The sequence below is a fragment of the Syngnathoides biaculeatus genome, chromosome 12, assembly GCF_019802595.1.
Source record: "Syngnathoides biaculeatus isolate LvHL_M chromosome 12, ASM1980259v1, whole genome shotgun sequence".
NCBI classification, from domain to species: domain Eukaryota; kingdom Metazoa; phylum Chordata; class Actinopteri; order Syngnathiformes; family Syngnathidae; genus Syngnathoides; species Syngnathoides biaculeatus.
Genome location: NC_084651.1, coordinates 14,147,949 through 14,162,173, shown reverse-complemented (window position 1 = coordinate 14,162,173; position 14,225 = coordinate 14,147,949). Strand labels below are relative to the sequence as shown.

Genomic DNA, 14,225 nt, shown 5'->3' with positions numbered 1-14,225 from the left:
TCTTCATTATTATAAACTAGCCTATTACTACCGAAATCTTAATAATATTAATAGTAATACTGTGACTGCAGAATGTATCTTCCATCTGTTTCACAAACAAAATAAAATGACAATTTGTTGTTCCATCTCAGTTAGCATAAAGTCCTCTCAAATGGATTTCCCAAGATACTTTGTCTTCTCTGTGCAGGTTTGACTGGTCATGATTGTGAACAGAACATAAATGGTTGTGAAGGAAAGCCATGTGGTGACTTGAGTGTTTGTGAAAACACTCTCAATGGCTACATTTGCTTCTGTGCGCCAGGCTTAATTGGTATGTAAAGTTATACTATGTTAGTTTGTGTGTCATTTCTTTCCAGGAATTTGAACGCATTGTTCCCTTATATACTTCATAGGTGACAACTGTGAGATTCAAGTAAATGATTGCCTCAGCCAGCCTTGTAGAAATGGTGGCTCCTGCGTTGATGGTGTCACTTCTTTCAGCTGCCTGTGCCCTGTTGGATTCAGAGGTAGAGTGACTTATGGACATTATTTTATGGAAATTGTACTAATTTTTGGTGGAAGGTTAACTGTAAATACTGATATAATGTTAATATGTGCAATAAAGCATTTTATTGACTGATTATCAATTTTAGCTCATTCATAGCAACACAAGTAGCAGATTTTCAAAACAATGCAATTTACAGTATAACTTTGTAAAAACAAGTTAAATTAATTTTCAACACAATTCTGGTTAGAATGCTGGTGTGGCCCTCAACAATCATTTCGTGTCAATAACAAGATGAGGCCAGTCAAGTGGTCTTGGATGTGGCAGTATTGGTACTGTCATGGTCCTGCCAGTCCAGCCCTGGCTGTGCGGGATTGGGAGGCGCACACCTGCGCCTCATGGTTGATTGGCCCCGGTGTATATAGGACCTTAGGGACGACTGGTCTGGTGACAGATCGTTGCGGTTCATGCCTCGTTCCAGCACTCCCGTATCTCTGATCGTATTCCCGTGTGTACCGACCTCCGCCTGTTCTCCGACCAACCCTGTAAGCCTGACTCCTTTGATACTCCTGCCTGCTTTGATCGATCTCTCGTGCACCGACTCCTGCCTGCCCGCGGACCTACTCTCTACACTCGACGTCCTGACTACCGCTGCTGCACCTGACTGCCTGCCTGATCCCCGACCTTGGAATGATAAACGTTTTTCCCGATATACCTCTGCGTCTCCAGAGTCCTGCATTTGGGTCCTACCTCCGTATCGATGGGTCGTGACAGAACGATCTTGCCAAAACAGGACCCAGCAGGAAAGTCGCCGGGACCGACGCAAGGTCGACCGACTGCCGGAGGACCAAACCTGCCCAATCCGGGTAGGCTCCATGATGTTCTCTCCTTCCGTGTCACACAACCCCGCCTGCGAGTTCTGAATACATCCCAACCACGACCCGTCCAGCACCTCATATTCTTTTGGACTCTGATTTTTCGGACTACGAGGAGGACTATGATTTGTATGACCGGCTGCCTGCCTACGACTCAGATTATTGCGATTATGAATATCTTCGCCCGATCGTTAACCCTAGTCAGTTTGTTTCACCTCTCCACGTCTCCAGCTCACGAGCGTCTTTGCCCCGTCGGTCCGAGTCCTCCAACCCCTTTGTGGGAACCCGCTTGGCCATCTACCCGGGTCCTCCGCGTGGCAGCCAGAGGAGACGTATAGGCCGGGAACTTCCGTGTGCCTCCCGCTCTGCGGCAACAAAGACACCGTCCTCGTCCACCCACTCCTCACCGGAAACGGTTAGACCCGTAGCTGGTGGAAAAGCTTCCAGCCCAGAGGGAGGAGGGGCTGCCAAATCTTGAGGTGTTCTGCCGCAAAATGCGGGCGGAGATGGAGCGGCAGAGCGCCGAACTGGCGGTCCTCACGGCACAGTTCCGGCAAGGAGTAGAGAACCAGCCGAGCTATGCTGACATCATAGTAGCAATGGACCCGCTACCAAGCAAGGCTTCTCGTCCGTGTCCAGGAGTACCGGTGGCAACCGGTCCGCGGCCGTCCCCCGCCCGTGTCTCGACGGCGACAGGAGCTGGGGAGTGCTGAAGGACCACCACGGAACTGGAAAGGCCTCGAGATGGCTGTGATGGTGATTGTGGCGGTCATGGCTTTGGTCCTTCTTTCCATCATCCTCTTCGCCCCTGATGGTTCCCAGCCGCTTCATGACCTGGCCTCGGCAATGGCAACTGTTCCCTAGCCACCACGTTGCCGAGCCTCGTTGGTGACCAGTCCACGGCTGCCTCCTGGCCAAACCAATCCCTGGTCGTCTCGCAACCACGGCGTGGGAGGTCCTCGTTCGGAGCAGTTGCATGCCTCGGTCTGGTTCCTGCTTTGCCGTTTGGTACCTCACTGAGGTCGTCCACCCGAATCACCCCGTGGGGATCCTGGTGCTTGGCGTCCAGGTCATCCTCCTGACCTGTCCAGCCGAACGCCTCGCGTTTGGTGGCCTGGACAGTCACCAGGCAGACTGGGGTTGGGGAGGGGAAGGGGTGCCCTCCCCTGGACCCCCTTCCACCTGCCCCTGGACTTGTTCACTTTTGTGTGTGTTTCTTTTGTTTAGGCACGTCTGGGAGCCGTGCCTTCGAGGGGGGCGTCCTGTAATGGTCCTGCCGGTCCAGCCCTGGCTGCGCATGGCCGCTCTAATTGGGAGGCGCACACCTGTGCCTCATGCTGGCTGATTGGCCCCGGTGTATATAAGACCATGGGGACAACTGGTCAGGAGCCAGATCGTTGCGGTTCATGCCCCGTTCCAGCACTCCCATATCTCTGATCGTATTCTCGTGTGTACCGAGCTCCGCCTGTTCTCCGACCAACCCCGTAACCCTGACTCCTTTGATACTCCTGCCTGCTTTGATCAATCTCCCGTGTTCCAACTCCTTCCTGCCCGTGGACCTGGTCTCTGCGCCCGACGTCCTGACTACTGCTGCTGCACCTGACTGCCTGCCCGATCCCCGAGCTTGGAATAATAAACGTTTTTCCCGATTTACCTCTGCGTCTCCCGACTCCTGCATTACGGTCCTACCTCCGTATCGATGGGTCGTGACATGTGCTGCTTTTGGTATTAGTTTATCCCTAATTTTAACCAATTTGAAGCATTTTTTGTAGATTGCAAATTGATTAAAAGTCATATCATATGTATAAACTGACGCCTGGGTTGTCAAATGTGAATTCTATTTAAATCCAATATTAAACAGGACACAGTGGGACATTCTGTAAAAGACACCTGCAAACAAAATGTCAGTTTGTACCATCTACAAACAGACACTTGGATTTTTGTCTTGACTTTTTTTTAAGTTTACAATATTTAAGAAAATGTTAAAATACATATTTATTATGTTTCAAGAAGACAAAACACCTTGAAACCTTGTTAATGGACATTTTCCCATCCAAACATCACCTACATTCTGTCAATCAGTAGTATTTAATTACAAATGTGTTACATTTCAAAAATTAAGTTTACTTGATGTCAGTGATGAAATCCCCATGGAGACATAGATGTTGTTCAACTTTGTTTTGTTGGACAAATAGTGGCCACATGAGTGAATGCCAAGATAGCTCCAAGGTCACATCAGTCATCCTTGGACATGGTAAACCCTAAGAGTAAATTCCACAGTCCCTAATCCCATTACTATTCAGTGTAAGTTGGAGAAGTTCACCTACACAAACTACAAAAAAAGATCTCTATTAAATCACCTGTAAATTAACCAGCAAATTTAATTGCCTCTTGATGATGCCAGCGTAGGAAAGTCACAGCGCACTAATTGTCCTTATGGTTTCACATTTCATGCAACTGAAGTCTGCAGTGAGACCTCCTGCTGGACCAAAATGAGTCAATCAACCATTTAAATGACGCCATACTCCCTGTCGCTAATGGGCCACATAATCTCTTAATGGGATGAAGAAGAGGTCACTTAGTGGGCTTTCGGACAAGAAGTGTTTTGACATGTAAACTATGAATTTGTAATTCCTTATTAGCTGTTAAGACTGGCACGCCAATCTTTCCGATCAATGTCACCTTAGAGTAAACGTTGATTGAAATGACAAATACTGTATTTTTCCAACTACTGACCTCTACTATTGAAATAAAATGGTACATAGTTACAAATTATTCCTATGGTTAAAAAAAAAATTATTGGTTTGTACCACAATTTGATGTTTAGCATATGCATATAATTCTGGGAATGATGACGTCAACCGCTAATATGTTGTCTGAGCCGCTATTCCTCACCAGGGTCACGGGAGTGCTGCAACCTATCCCAGCTATCTTCGGGCAGGAAGCAGGGTACACCCTGGACTTGTTGTCAGCCAAACGGAGTGCACATATAAACAAACCACCATTCGCACACCTATGGGCAATTTAGTCTCCAATCAATGTACAGTATGTCTTTGGGATGTGGGAGGAAACCAGAGTGCCCGGAGAAAACCCACGCAGGCACGGGGAGAACATGCACACAGATGGGGCCGGGAATTGAAGTCGGAACTGTCAGGCAGATGCTCTAACCAATCGGTCACCGTGGCGCCTGACGGAGAAGGGCTGTTTTAAAATTGCTACGCTGCTGCTCCGTGGAGCTAAGCTTGCAGCTTGTGAACAACTTTTATTCAGCGAAAAGTTAAAAATGCCATACTGCACTGCTTTAGGAAGCCATTTTCAATCAGGACGCAATGCAAAAGAAGGAGGTAAGCACTCATAGCTTTCCCAAAAAGATCAAGTAGAGGAAACGGTGGGAGGATATGGCTGGAAAGGCTGCCGAAAGATCTGCAGTTGTTCAAATCCTTTGATCGCCTCCAGCTCATGAGAGAGCTCACTGGTGTGTCTGGGTATAAACGATGGCTTAAATCCAATGCATTGCTGACTTTCTTTCCTCACAAGGAGTCTAAACAGCCACATGTGACAATTAAAAGATGAGTAAAAAAGCCCGAAAGACAGGATCCGCTGACCGCGCACCTTCATCAACCGATATAGCAGCAGCTGTTGTAAAGAAACCATCGCCACCAGATACTGAGTTAGCAGTGAATAATAATAAAACAGGTATTCAGAAAAAATTACTCACAGTTATTAATGATTTTGTATATAACATAGGGCAAAACAAACAACTACCATGAACAGTGAATATTGTCTTTCTCAGTTGGCTTTGGCAAGCAGTAGCTCCAAATGCACCAGTAAAAATGATCAACTTGAGTTTCTTCCCACCTGTCATCTTCTTCCTCATTTTGTGTTCCTTCCTCTCTCGCCTCATTTACCTGATCACACTCCCGGCTCAAACTGAAATGGCTGAGCAGCGTTTGTCACTGCCAGGGGCTTCTGCTGTGGCTATTGCTAAAAACTGCTCCTTGCGTAGGGCACAAGGGCATTTAATTTTGGGTGTGGAAAAAAAATTATTATAATTCATTTATTGATAAACAGATAATCAGATAATCAGATCTAAATAACCACATCAAGGAACTTTGGTAATTGTCCATCCATACATTTATTCTCTCAACCACTTATCCTCACTAGAGTCGGACAAGATTGTTTTTTTTTTTTGGTTTGTGGTGTATTACTAGAGAATACATTTACTCAACTTTTATTCATGATAAAACTGTAGCAAATCCCCATAAGTGAAATTGACTGAAAAATGTTGCAGGCCGGCCGTGTATTTTCTTCTGGTGTGTAGCCAACTAGATGGGTGAAACATCTAAGAAAAAGAACAGCAACATTATTTCTTTCCTCCAACTTGTCATGCAAAATGAAATTCTGCAGCTCTTCATGTTTTTTATTTTTTTTAAATGATCTAGCTTGGCAACATGGTGGGGCAGCTGTAGAGTGTTGGCCTCACAGTACTGAGGACTGGGGTTCAAATCCCGGTCCCGCCTGTGGGGAGTTTGCATGTTTTCCCGTGCCTGAGTGGGTTTTCCTTGGGCACTCTGGTTTCCTCCCACATTCCAAAAAATGCATTAATTGGAGACTGAATTGCTCCAAGATGTGATTGTAAGTAAGACTGTTGTCTGTCTCCATGTGTCCTGCGATTGGATGGTAACCAGTTCATGGTGTACACTGCCACCTGCCCAATGACAGCTGGGAAAGGGTTCAGCAACCCTCGTGGAATAAGCGGTCAGAAAATGGATGGATGGATGGATGATCCACCTTACAGGCATTGTTGAAGTTTCATAGTTAGAGTATTCATTGGATCGCGCTGTATTTCGAAACCATGATTATACCACAAAACTCAATATTATTACCTACATATTGATTTAATATTTTATGTAGCCTTTCAGACTAAGTCTTTCTTAATAAACAATAGATACCTACAGCATATTTCTGTCAGCTTAATATTTATGATCTATTCCTGGAAATGATCTTACAATGGAGATGGGATTCTAGGTGCGACCATATTTCACATTTCATATTCTATGCTGCATTTCGGAGCTTAACTATGCTTAACGGCAACTTAAATTCATCGTAGATGAAGGACAGTTAAAATGAATATGGATTCTAATATAAGGACTCTTTTCAATTTTCATAAATGTCATTCTCTCAGGAAGCTACTGTGAAGTCACAGTAGACGAGTGCATGTCGAGTCCTTGCCTACACAACGCCACTTGTGTTATCCTCCCCCATGGATATGGATGTATGTGTGCAGCTGGCTTTACAGGTTTGTAAATTCACCTTTTGTTTTTGACAGGGTAGAATTTTCAAAGTAAAAACTCATTTTAATTTAGAAGATAACTGCTTTAATTGTGCTTCATGAATAATTTAATACCAACAGAACTCATCAAACATAACAATAATTTGAACGCAGTATTCTGAAACTTATATATAGTCAGTTGTCGGCAGCATAATTATTTTCCAATGTGGTGCTGTTGTATCCTCTGTGAAAAAGAGCAGAGATGAATAACAAATCACTGATATCCTTTCCATTGATAAAAATCAAACACAGTAACGGCATTTGAACAGTTTTCTGCTAATAAATCCCACTGAGGAAGATTTTCTGTTCATTTTGCTCAATAAAACTGGTTGCACTGAAGGATCTGGTGATCAAAATGAAGATGTGAATCATATGTTGAAGAGAACTTTTCATTGAGCCATGTTTAGAAGCTACTGCATATCTTAAAATGCTTGGTTTTACTGTGATGGTTTTATTTGCTAGTTCAAATGACTCCATGGCACAAGAAGACATTGTTGTAATTTTGGAAACTATTATTAGTGTATTTAGTGTTCATTGCTCACGTTATTTCCAGTACAGGCCCTATTACACTACAACTTCTACCAAGAAGACATATTTATAATTGGTATTGTGCAGAAACTACTTCAAAACCAAAGATGATTAAGGTATGGGCCAAGGAAGAAACAAAGATATGAAATCTGTTCCGGCACATCATCCATTTTCTGAGCCGCTTATCCTCACAAGGGTTGTGAGAGTGCTGGGGCCTATCCCAGCTATCTTTGAGCAGGAGGCAGAGTACACCCTGAACTGGTTATTAGTCAATCACTGGGCACATAGAAACAAACAACCATTCACACATACTGGTAATGTAGAGTCTTCAATCAGCCACGCGTGTTTTGGGATGTGGAAGGAAACCGGAGTGCATGGAAAAAAACCACGCAGACACGGGGAGAACATGCAAACTCCACAAAAGCGGAGCCGGGATTTGAAGCCCGGTCCTCAGAACTGTGACTGTAACCAGTTATCCACCGTTCTGCCAACACTTTCCACAACTGAATAATTGCACATTGTTCTACAGTTACGCACCTTTAAGATCTTATATATTTGTGAAAATCAACTCCAAGCTTGTAAACAATAGTAACAATAGTAAGCCCACAATATTAATGCACAGCTTTACTTCTGCTTTATGTTGTTTTGATTTTATGTATGTAACTGTATTTTTGTGTATTCTCTCGTCTTCTTCCAAGAACAAACATTTACTGTACACTCAAGGTTTTTTTTTCAATTATCTACACAGTCTTCATTTATTTTTTTAATTTAAGGAACCCAATGTGAACTTCCCATTGATGAGTGTGCTTCATCACCCTGCAAGAATGGAGCCACATGCATTGACCAACCCGGTAATTACTTCTGCCACTGTCTGGCTCCATTTAAAGGTAATTAACACAGAAGGAATAGGGACCCCTGCCCCCTCCACACACACACACACCCAAAAAAAAAAAAAAAAACTTTCACATACTATTATTTTCACCTGTCTGTATGCACCTTGCTAACCAAAGCAAATGAATAAACACGAGATTTATGGACTCGTGCTTTTGCATCAACTAAATGTGTAGTTAAACTGTCGTTGTACGTTGATATAATCACAATGCTGGAGCTTTAGGCTAATGTATGATGATTAAAGTAGGTCAGGCATTAAACAGATTATAAAGAGCAATGAGGCTAAACTGTTACTAAAAATTCAGTTATACTCTGCATTGTTGCAAGAGTGGTGTTTTACAAACCCAATTCAAATGAAGTTGGGACGTTGAGGTAATCATAAATTGAAAAAAATGATTTGCAAATCATGTTAAAAATATATTTCATTAAATATACGACAAAGACAAGATATTCAATGTTCAAACTGATGAACTTTGTTTTTTAGAAAATAATCAATAACTTGGAATTATATGGCTGCAACACGTTCCAAAAAAAATGAGACAGGTGGCAAAAAAGACTGAGAAAGTTGAGGATGCTCATCAAACAGCTATTTGGAACATCCCATAGGTGAACAGGATACATATATTTGGGAAAAGGTGGTTGCCATGATTGGGTATAAAAGCAGCTACGTTGAATTGCTCAGTCTTTCACAAGCAAAGATGGGGTGAGGTTCACCTCTCTGGGAACATGTCCGTGAGAAACTAGTCAAAAACTTTAAAGACAGTGTTCATCAATGTACAACTGCAAGGAATTTAGTGATTTCTTCATCTATGGTGCATAATACAGTATCATTAAAAGGTTCAGCGAATCAGAAACCCAATGTCAGTTAGGAAAGTTCAGGGCAGAATCCGTGACTGAAACTTAAAACTCTACTATGCAAAGCAAAAGCCATTTATCAACAACACCCAGAAATGACGGCAGCTTCTCGGACTGATGAAAAGTGGAAAAGTGTTCCGTGATCTGGCGAGTCCATGTTTTGAATTGTTTTTGGAAATTGTGCACATTGTGTCTTTCGGGTCCAAAGAGGAAAAGAACCACTTGGACTGTTATGGATGCAAAGCTCAAAAGCCAGCATTTGTGATGGAATGGGGCTGTGTTAGTGCCAATGGTATGGGTAACATACACATCTGTGAAGGCACCATTAATGCTGAAAGGTACATACAGGTATTGGAGAAACTTATTCTACCATTCAAGCAAGATATTTTTCATTGACACCTCTGCTTATTTCAGCAAGACAATCCCAAATGACATTCTGCATTGTGTTACATCAGTGTGGCTTCGTAGTAAAAGAGTGTGGGTACTAGACTAGCCTGTCTGTAGTCCAAACCTGTCTCCCATTGAAGATTATGAAAGCGTAAGTACGAAAACTGTGAAAGCGTAAACTGAGACCCTAGACTGTTGAACAGCTGAAGCTGCGTACATAAAACAAGAATGGGAAATAATTCCCCTACAAAGTTCCCAAACATTTATTGAACGTTGTTTAAAGAAACGGTGATGGAACACGGTGATAAAGATGACCCTCTCCCAATATTTTTTGGAACGTGTTTGAGCCTAAGGTAATGATTTTTTGCTCAAAACAAAGTTGATCACTTTTAACACTATATCACTATATCTCAAGATTTGCAAAAAAATGTTTTTTTTTTTTATTTAGGATTAACAAAACGTTCCAACTTCATTGGAATTGGGAGTACATCATGAGTACTTCTACACAATCCCCTTTTCATCATTTCAGGAGGTCTTTCACAAATCCACCTTACTATCCTGGACCGTAATCCCAACCACATTCCTCCTATTATGTCTTAATAATTCATTAACATTTTACAGTATATTTAAACAATCTTCTGAGCATATTTTATTTCAGAGATGTAGGGAATTTAAATAAAGAAAAAATAATTACTGCAGCTTTTAGTAAAATGTGGCCAGCCCTTTGCTCACTGTGTTTAAAAGGCATTTACTTTTTACTACCATAATATTGTCACAGTATTCAATCTGTCATGAGATTGGTGTCATGATCCTGCCACCCCAGCCCGGGCTGTGCGGGTGCCCACGCGGTTGCGCTGATTGGGAGGCGCACACCTGCGCCTCATGCGGGCTGATTATCCTGTGTATTTATATGACCCCGATGACGATTGGTCCGGGCCAGTTTGTTGAGCTTCATGTCCCGTTCGAGTACTCCCGTCTACCTGATCGACAACCCGAGTGTACCACCCTTCGCCTGTTCTCCGACCAACCCTGTAAGCCTGACTCCTTTGACACTTCTGCCTGCTTTGATCGTTCTCCCGTGTACCGACTCCTGCCTGCCCACTCACCTGCTCTCTTCGCCCGACGTCCCAACTACCGCTGCTACATCTGACTGCCTGCCCGATCCCCGACCATGAAATAATAAACGTTTCTCCCCGAACTACCTTGCATCGTCCGAGTCCTGCATTTGGGTCCTACTCCCGTTCCGATGGGTCGTGACAATATGGGTTCACTCTTTAAAATCTCCAGCTCTGTCATTTAAATCTATGCTCCTGTGTATTCACCTTAGGTCTAAATTGTGACTTGTTACCCTGTGAGGCCAGTAATCCTTGTGAGAATGGCGCCTTTTGTGTGGAAGATTTGGACGAGGACCATTACCCTTTGGGTTTCCGATGCCGCTGTCGCCGAGGATTCACGGGCCCCCGCTGTGAAATCAACGTGGATGAGTGCATCTCCAACCCATGTGTCAATGGATTTTGCTATGATGGTAAAAAATAAATAAATAAATAAATAAAAAATCTTACCATGCCAACATGATTAATAATAACATACTTGCACTGGGACTTTTCAGCTGAGTCAATGCTGAAGCTAGTAAGGGTGTAATGTAAATGAAATGATGCCATCTGATCGGATAATCTAGGACACACTGTCTGCAAGAATAGGCTTGCTTAGTTGCTTCACATAAATTAAATCAATATGGCTTGAATCTGTACTTGTATTACTGATTATATATGTTCACCAAATACTGCAATCAAAGACAAGCCATACAGTATGTGACTACTGCTTAACCATAGGATGTACATATACATATGAAATGTACATTGCAACATTACACTCATAGCACGGACAATTTAAGCAATTGTGCTTTTTCAGTCATTTATAGTACTCTTTTCTCAAGCTCCAACATGAAAATAAAAAACACAGTTTTTGCAGTTCTGACTCGAGAGAATCATTCTTGAGTGTCTCACTGCATGAACATCGTCTGAATTTTCACAATTATTCCAATGTAGTGGATGAAATGATTGAATTAAGTTTACCGATTGGACAAGTTGGTAAATTGCACATTTATCATGCAACCCAGAAGACCTGATGTAAATGTTCAGTTCCCACCTATGGTAGTAAGCATGTAAAAGTGATGCTCTAGATGCTACAGTATATTATTGGCAGCACACTTGTGTATTGGTGAGATCACAAAGTCAGGAGGTTCTTCTTTTGAAGCTTGGCCTTCCATGTTCACCCCGTGCGTGCATGTATTTAAAGTAATTACCATAATTTTTCATTCATAATGCGCACCCATGTATAATATGCAGCTCCAAAGTTGACCTCAACATTTTGGAAAACCCTTCTACCTACAGTACGTATCCATTCATCCATTTTCGATACCACTTATCTTCATAAGGAATGCTGGAACCTATCCCAGCTATCTTTGGGAAGGAGGCGAGATACACCCTGAACTGCATGCAGGCCAATAGCAGGGCACATGTAAACAACTTTTCACACTCACAATCACACCGTAGGGCAATTTAGTCTCCAATTAATGCATGTTTTGGGATGTGGGAGGATAAGCAGCTCAGATAATGGATGGAAATATGGCTATATATATATATATATCAGAGCACAACTCTGTACTTATGCAGTCAGACCTACCCCTGTGATATTAAAATATTAGTGTGCACCATTGATTTATGACGTTTTTTTTGGGTGTGGGGGGTGGGATGTGCATTATACACGAGAAGTTACCGTAATATAGATCTTGGGAACTATCTCCACAATTTCCCAAATTAAAAATAAATTAAATTAATATTAAATTAAATTAATTTAAAGTGTCAATTTAATTTCATAAATACATTGGATTTGCCATACAAATGTCCAGAAATGGCCCCTCTGATAGCTACTTCTGTTTGACCCACTCTTGTATCCACTTTGTCCATATTTGCCTAACACTGCCCCCTTTACTCTGATTGTTTGCCTTTGGGTAGAAGACCCACTTATGAGAGCGGAAAGACAAGAGGGAGATGAAACTCATGAAATCCGCATGACCTGATTTCAGGCGTCTCAGTAGAAAACCGTGAAAAACTGGATTAAGGAATGATTTTAACTTATATTACATGTAGAAACTGAGGCACCCTGTACTCAAAATTACATCACAAATACTGCAAAAGTTGGTTTGCCAAAATATGTGCTCTTTAAAGGAATCTTTTGTAATTCATCACTCTATCTAAACTCATTGAAATTGCTACATTGTATACTATAATTCCACAATCATTAAGTTTTTTGTTTTTTGTTTTTCATGGATCAAACTTGTGATCCTATGATGCAGTGGCTCACTCCAATGAGTTACCATACACCTCAGTCAGCTGTCCGGACTAATCTTGAGTGCAGCCAGTTCAGTACAGGTCAGTGACGTGGGGCCATAGGGCCCACTGGCCCGGCGCTCACCATCAGCCAGTCCATACCTCAGGGGAGCACTGCGAAGCCACAGTGGCTGAGATGAGTAATGCTCCTGCCACCCAGGACCAAAAGCATTTAATGAGAGTAATAGTAGCAACATGCACCAAGACAGAGTGACAGCATAGATTACGGGGTAAATCTTTGGGATAATGAAGAATCCTGGGACCCTGACTCGGGAAGTAATAAATTCACTCTTGTAAGAAGCGCAATTATCTCTATCACTAGCCAACTGTGCATCAATGTTAAGTTGCAGAGACAGAGTGATGCATCTCTTGTCGTTAGTCAGTAAAGTGTGAGTTGGAAAAATGTTATATGCTGCGGAATATTTTACAAAGTAGTTTAAGAAATTGGGACAATTTCTGATGTGGAAAAAGACATCCTCTTTCTCCCTCACTTTGCTTTATCTGAACTGTCAACTCAGATAGTGTGGAAACAAATGAAAAGCTTTCTAGACATTTGAGAAAAAGATGTGGGTGTAAGGATAAAAAAAAAAAAAGACAGTGGCCAGACAGGTTAATTTAGTAATGGTTAAAGTGTAGGACCCTTTTCAGACTGGTGTACTGACCGCTGCTGTTTCACATACAGTACATTCAGCAGGTTGGACTGGTATAACAATCCATTTTTTTCACACATATTGATTAAAAGAATAGAACCACACTGAGAAATTGATTACAATTAGCTCTGTAGAAATGGACTGCTACCTGCTGATAGTGGTGAATAGTAATTGATGATGCAGGGTAATGTAAGCAAATTCCTGATCTTGTTTCAGTTATAGATGGATTTTATTGCCTTTGCAATCCTGGTTATGCTGGCCTGCAATGTGAGAAAGAGATTGACGACTGCGTGAACAATCTGTGCAGTACCAATTCCATCTGTAAGGACCTCCATCTGGTAAGTTGGACAGTTTCTTTTTTTTCTTTTCTATATGGCTGTATAATGGAGTGATTTAATAGACCTTAAAAGGACCTCAAAATGAAAGTATCCCATAAATCGATGCAGACGGTAATTACCGATACATATGGAGTCATGTGACTTCACATAAGGTTTTTCCGATTGCCTGATGTCAATTATGCTTTTACTGCATGGCGACATGCTTGTTGTCGTAAAATATACATAGTTCTGTGATATCATCATTAATTGTCTATCTAATGGGAAACAAAATCTAGCACCATGTGTTAGTACCATCAGGATTCTGTAGGCAATAGATGCAGACTGTCGAGGTCCTATTGAGGAAATTCTTCACCATCTGAGTGAGTCAATTTGCTGGCTAAGTATACCGCAGGAATATAATGTAAGGTGGACAGAGCAAGCAAGTGGTAAATCCTATGATTCCTTTACTGTCCAAAATGATCTAACTTTCTTGCAACTTGTACTTCATTTTGTA

General features: G+C 42.2%; 1 protein-coding gene across 1 annotated transcript in view; it reads left to right on the top strand.

Moving 5' to 3' along the window:
* eys (eyes shut homolog) overlaps window positions 1–14,225 on the top strand; it is a 200,331-nt gene that overhangs the window by 58,969 nt on the left and 127,137 nt on the right. Inside the window, 6 exon segments of the mRNA XM_061836907.1 lie at window positions 136–310; window positions 393–506; window positions 6,545–6,658; window positions 7,993–8,106; window positions 10,680–10,877; window positions 13,611–13,732. Coding sequence (XP_061692891.1) covers window positions 136–310; window positions 393–506; window positions 6,545–6,658; window positions 7,993–8,106; window positions 10,680–10,877; window positions 13,611–13,732 — 837 coding nt within the window.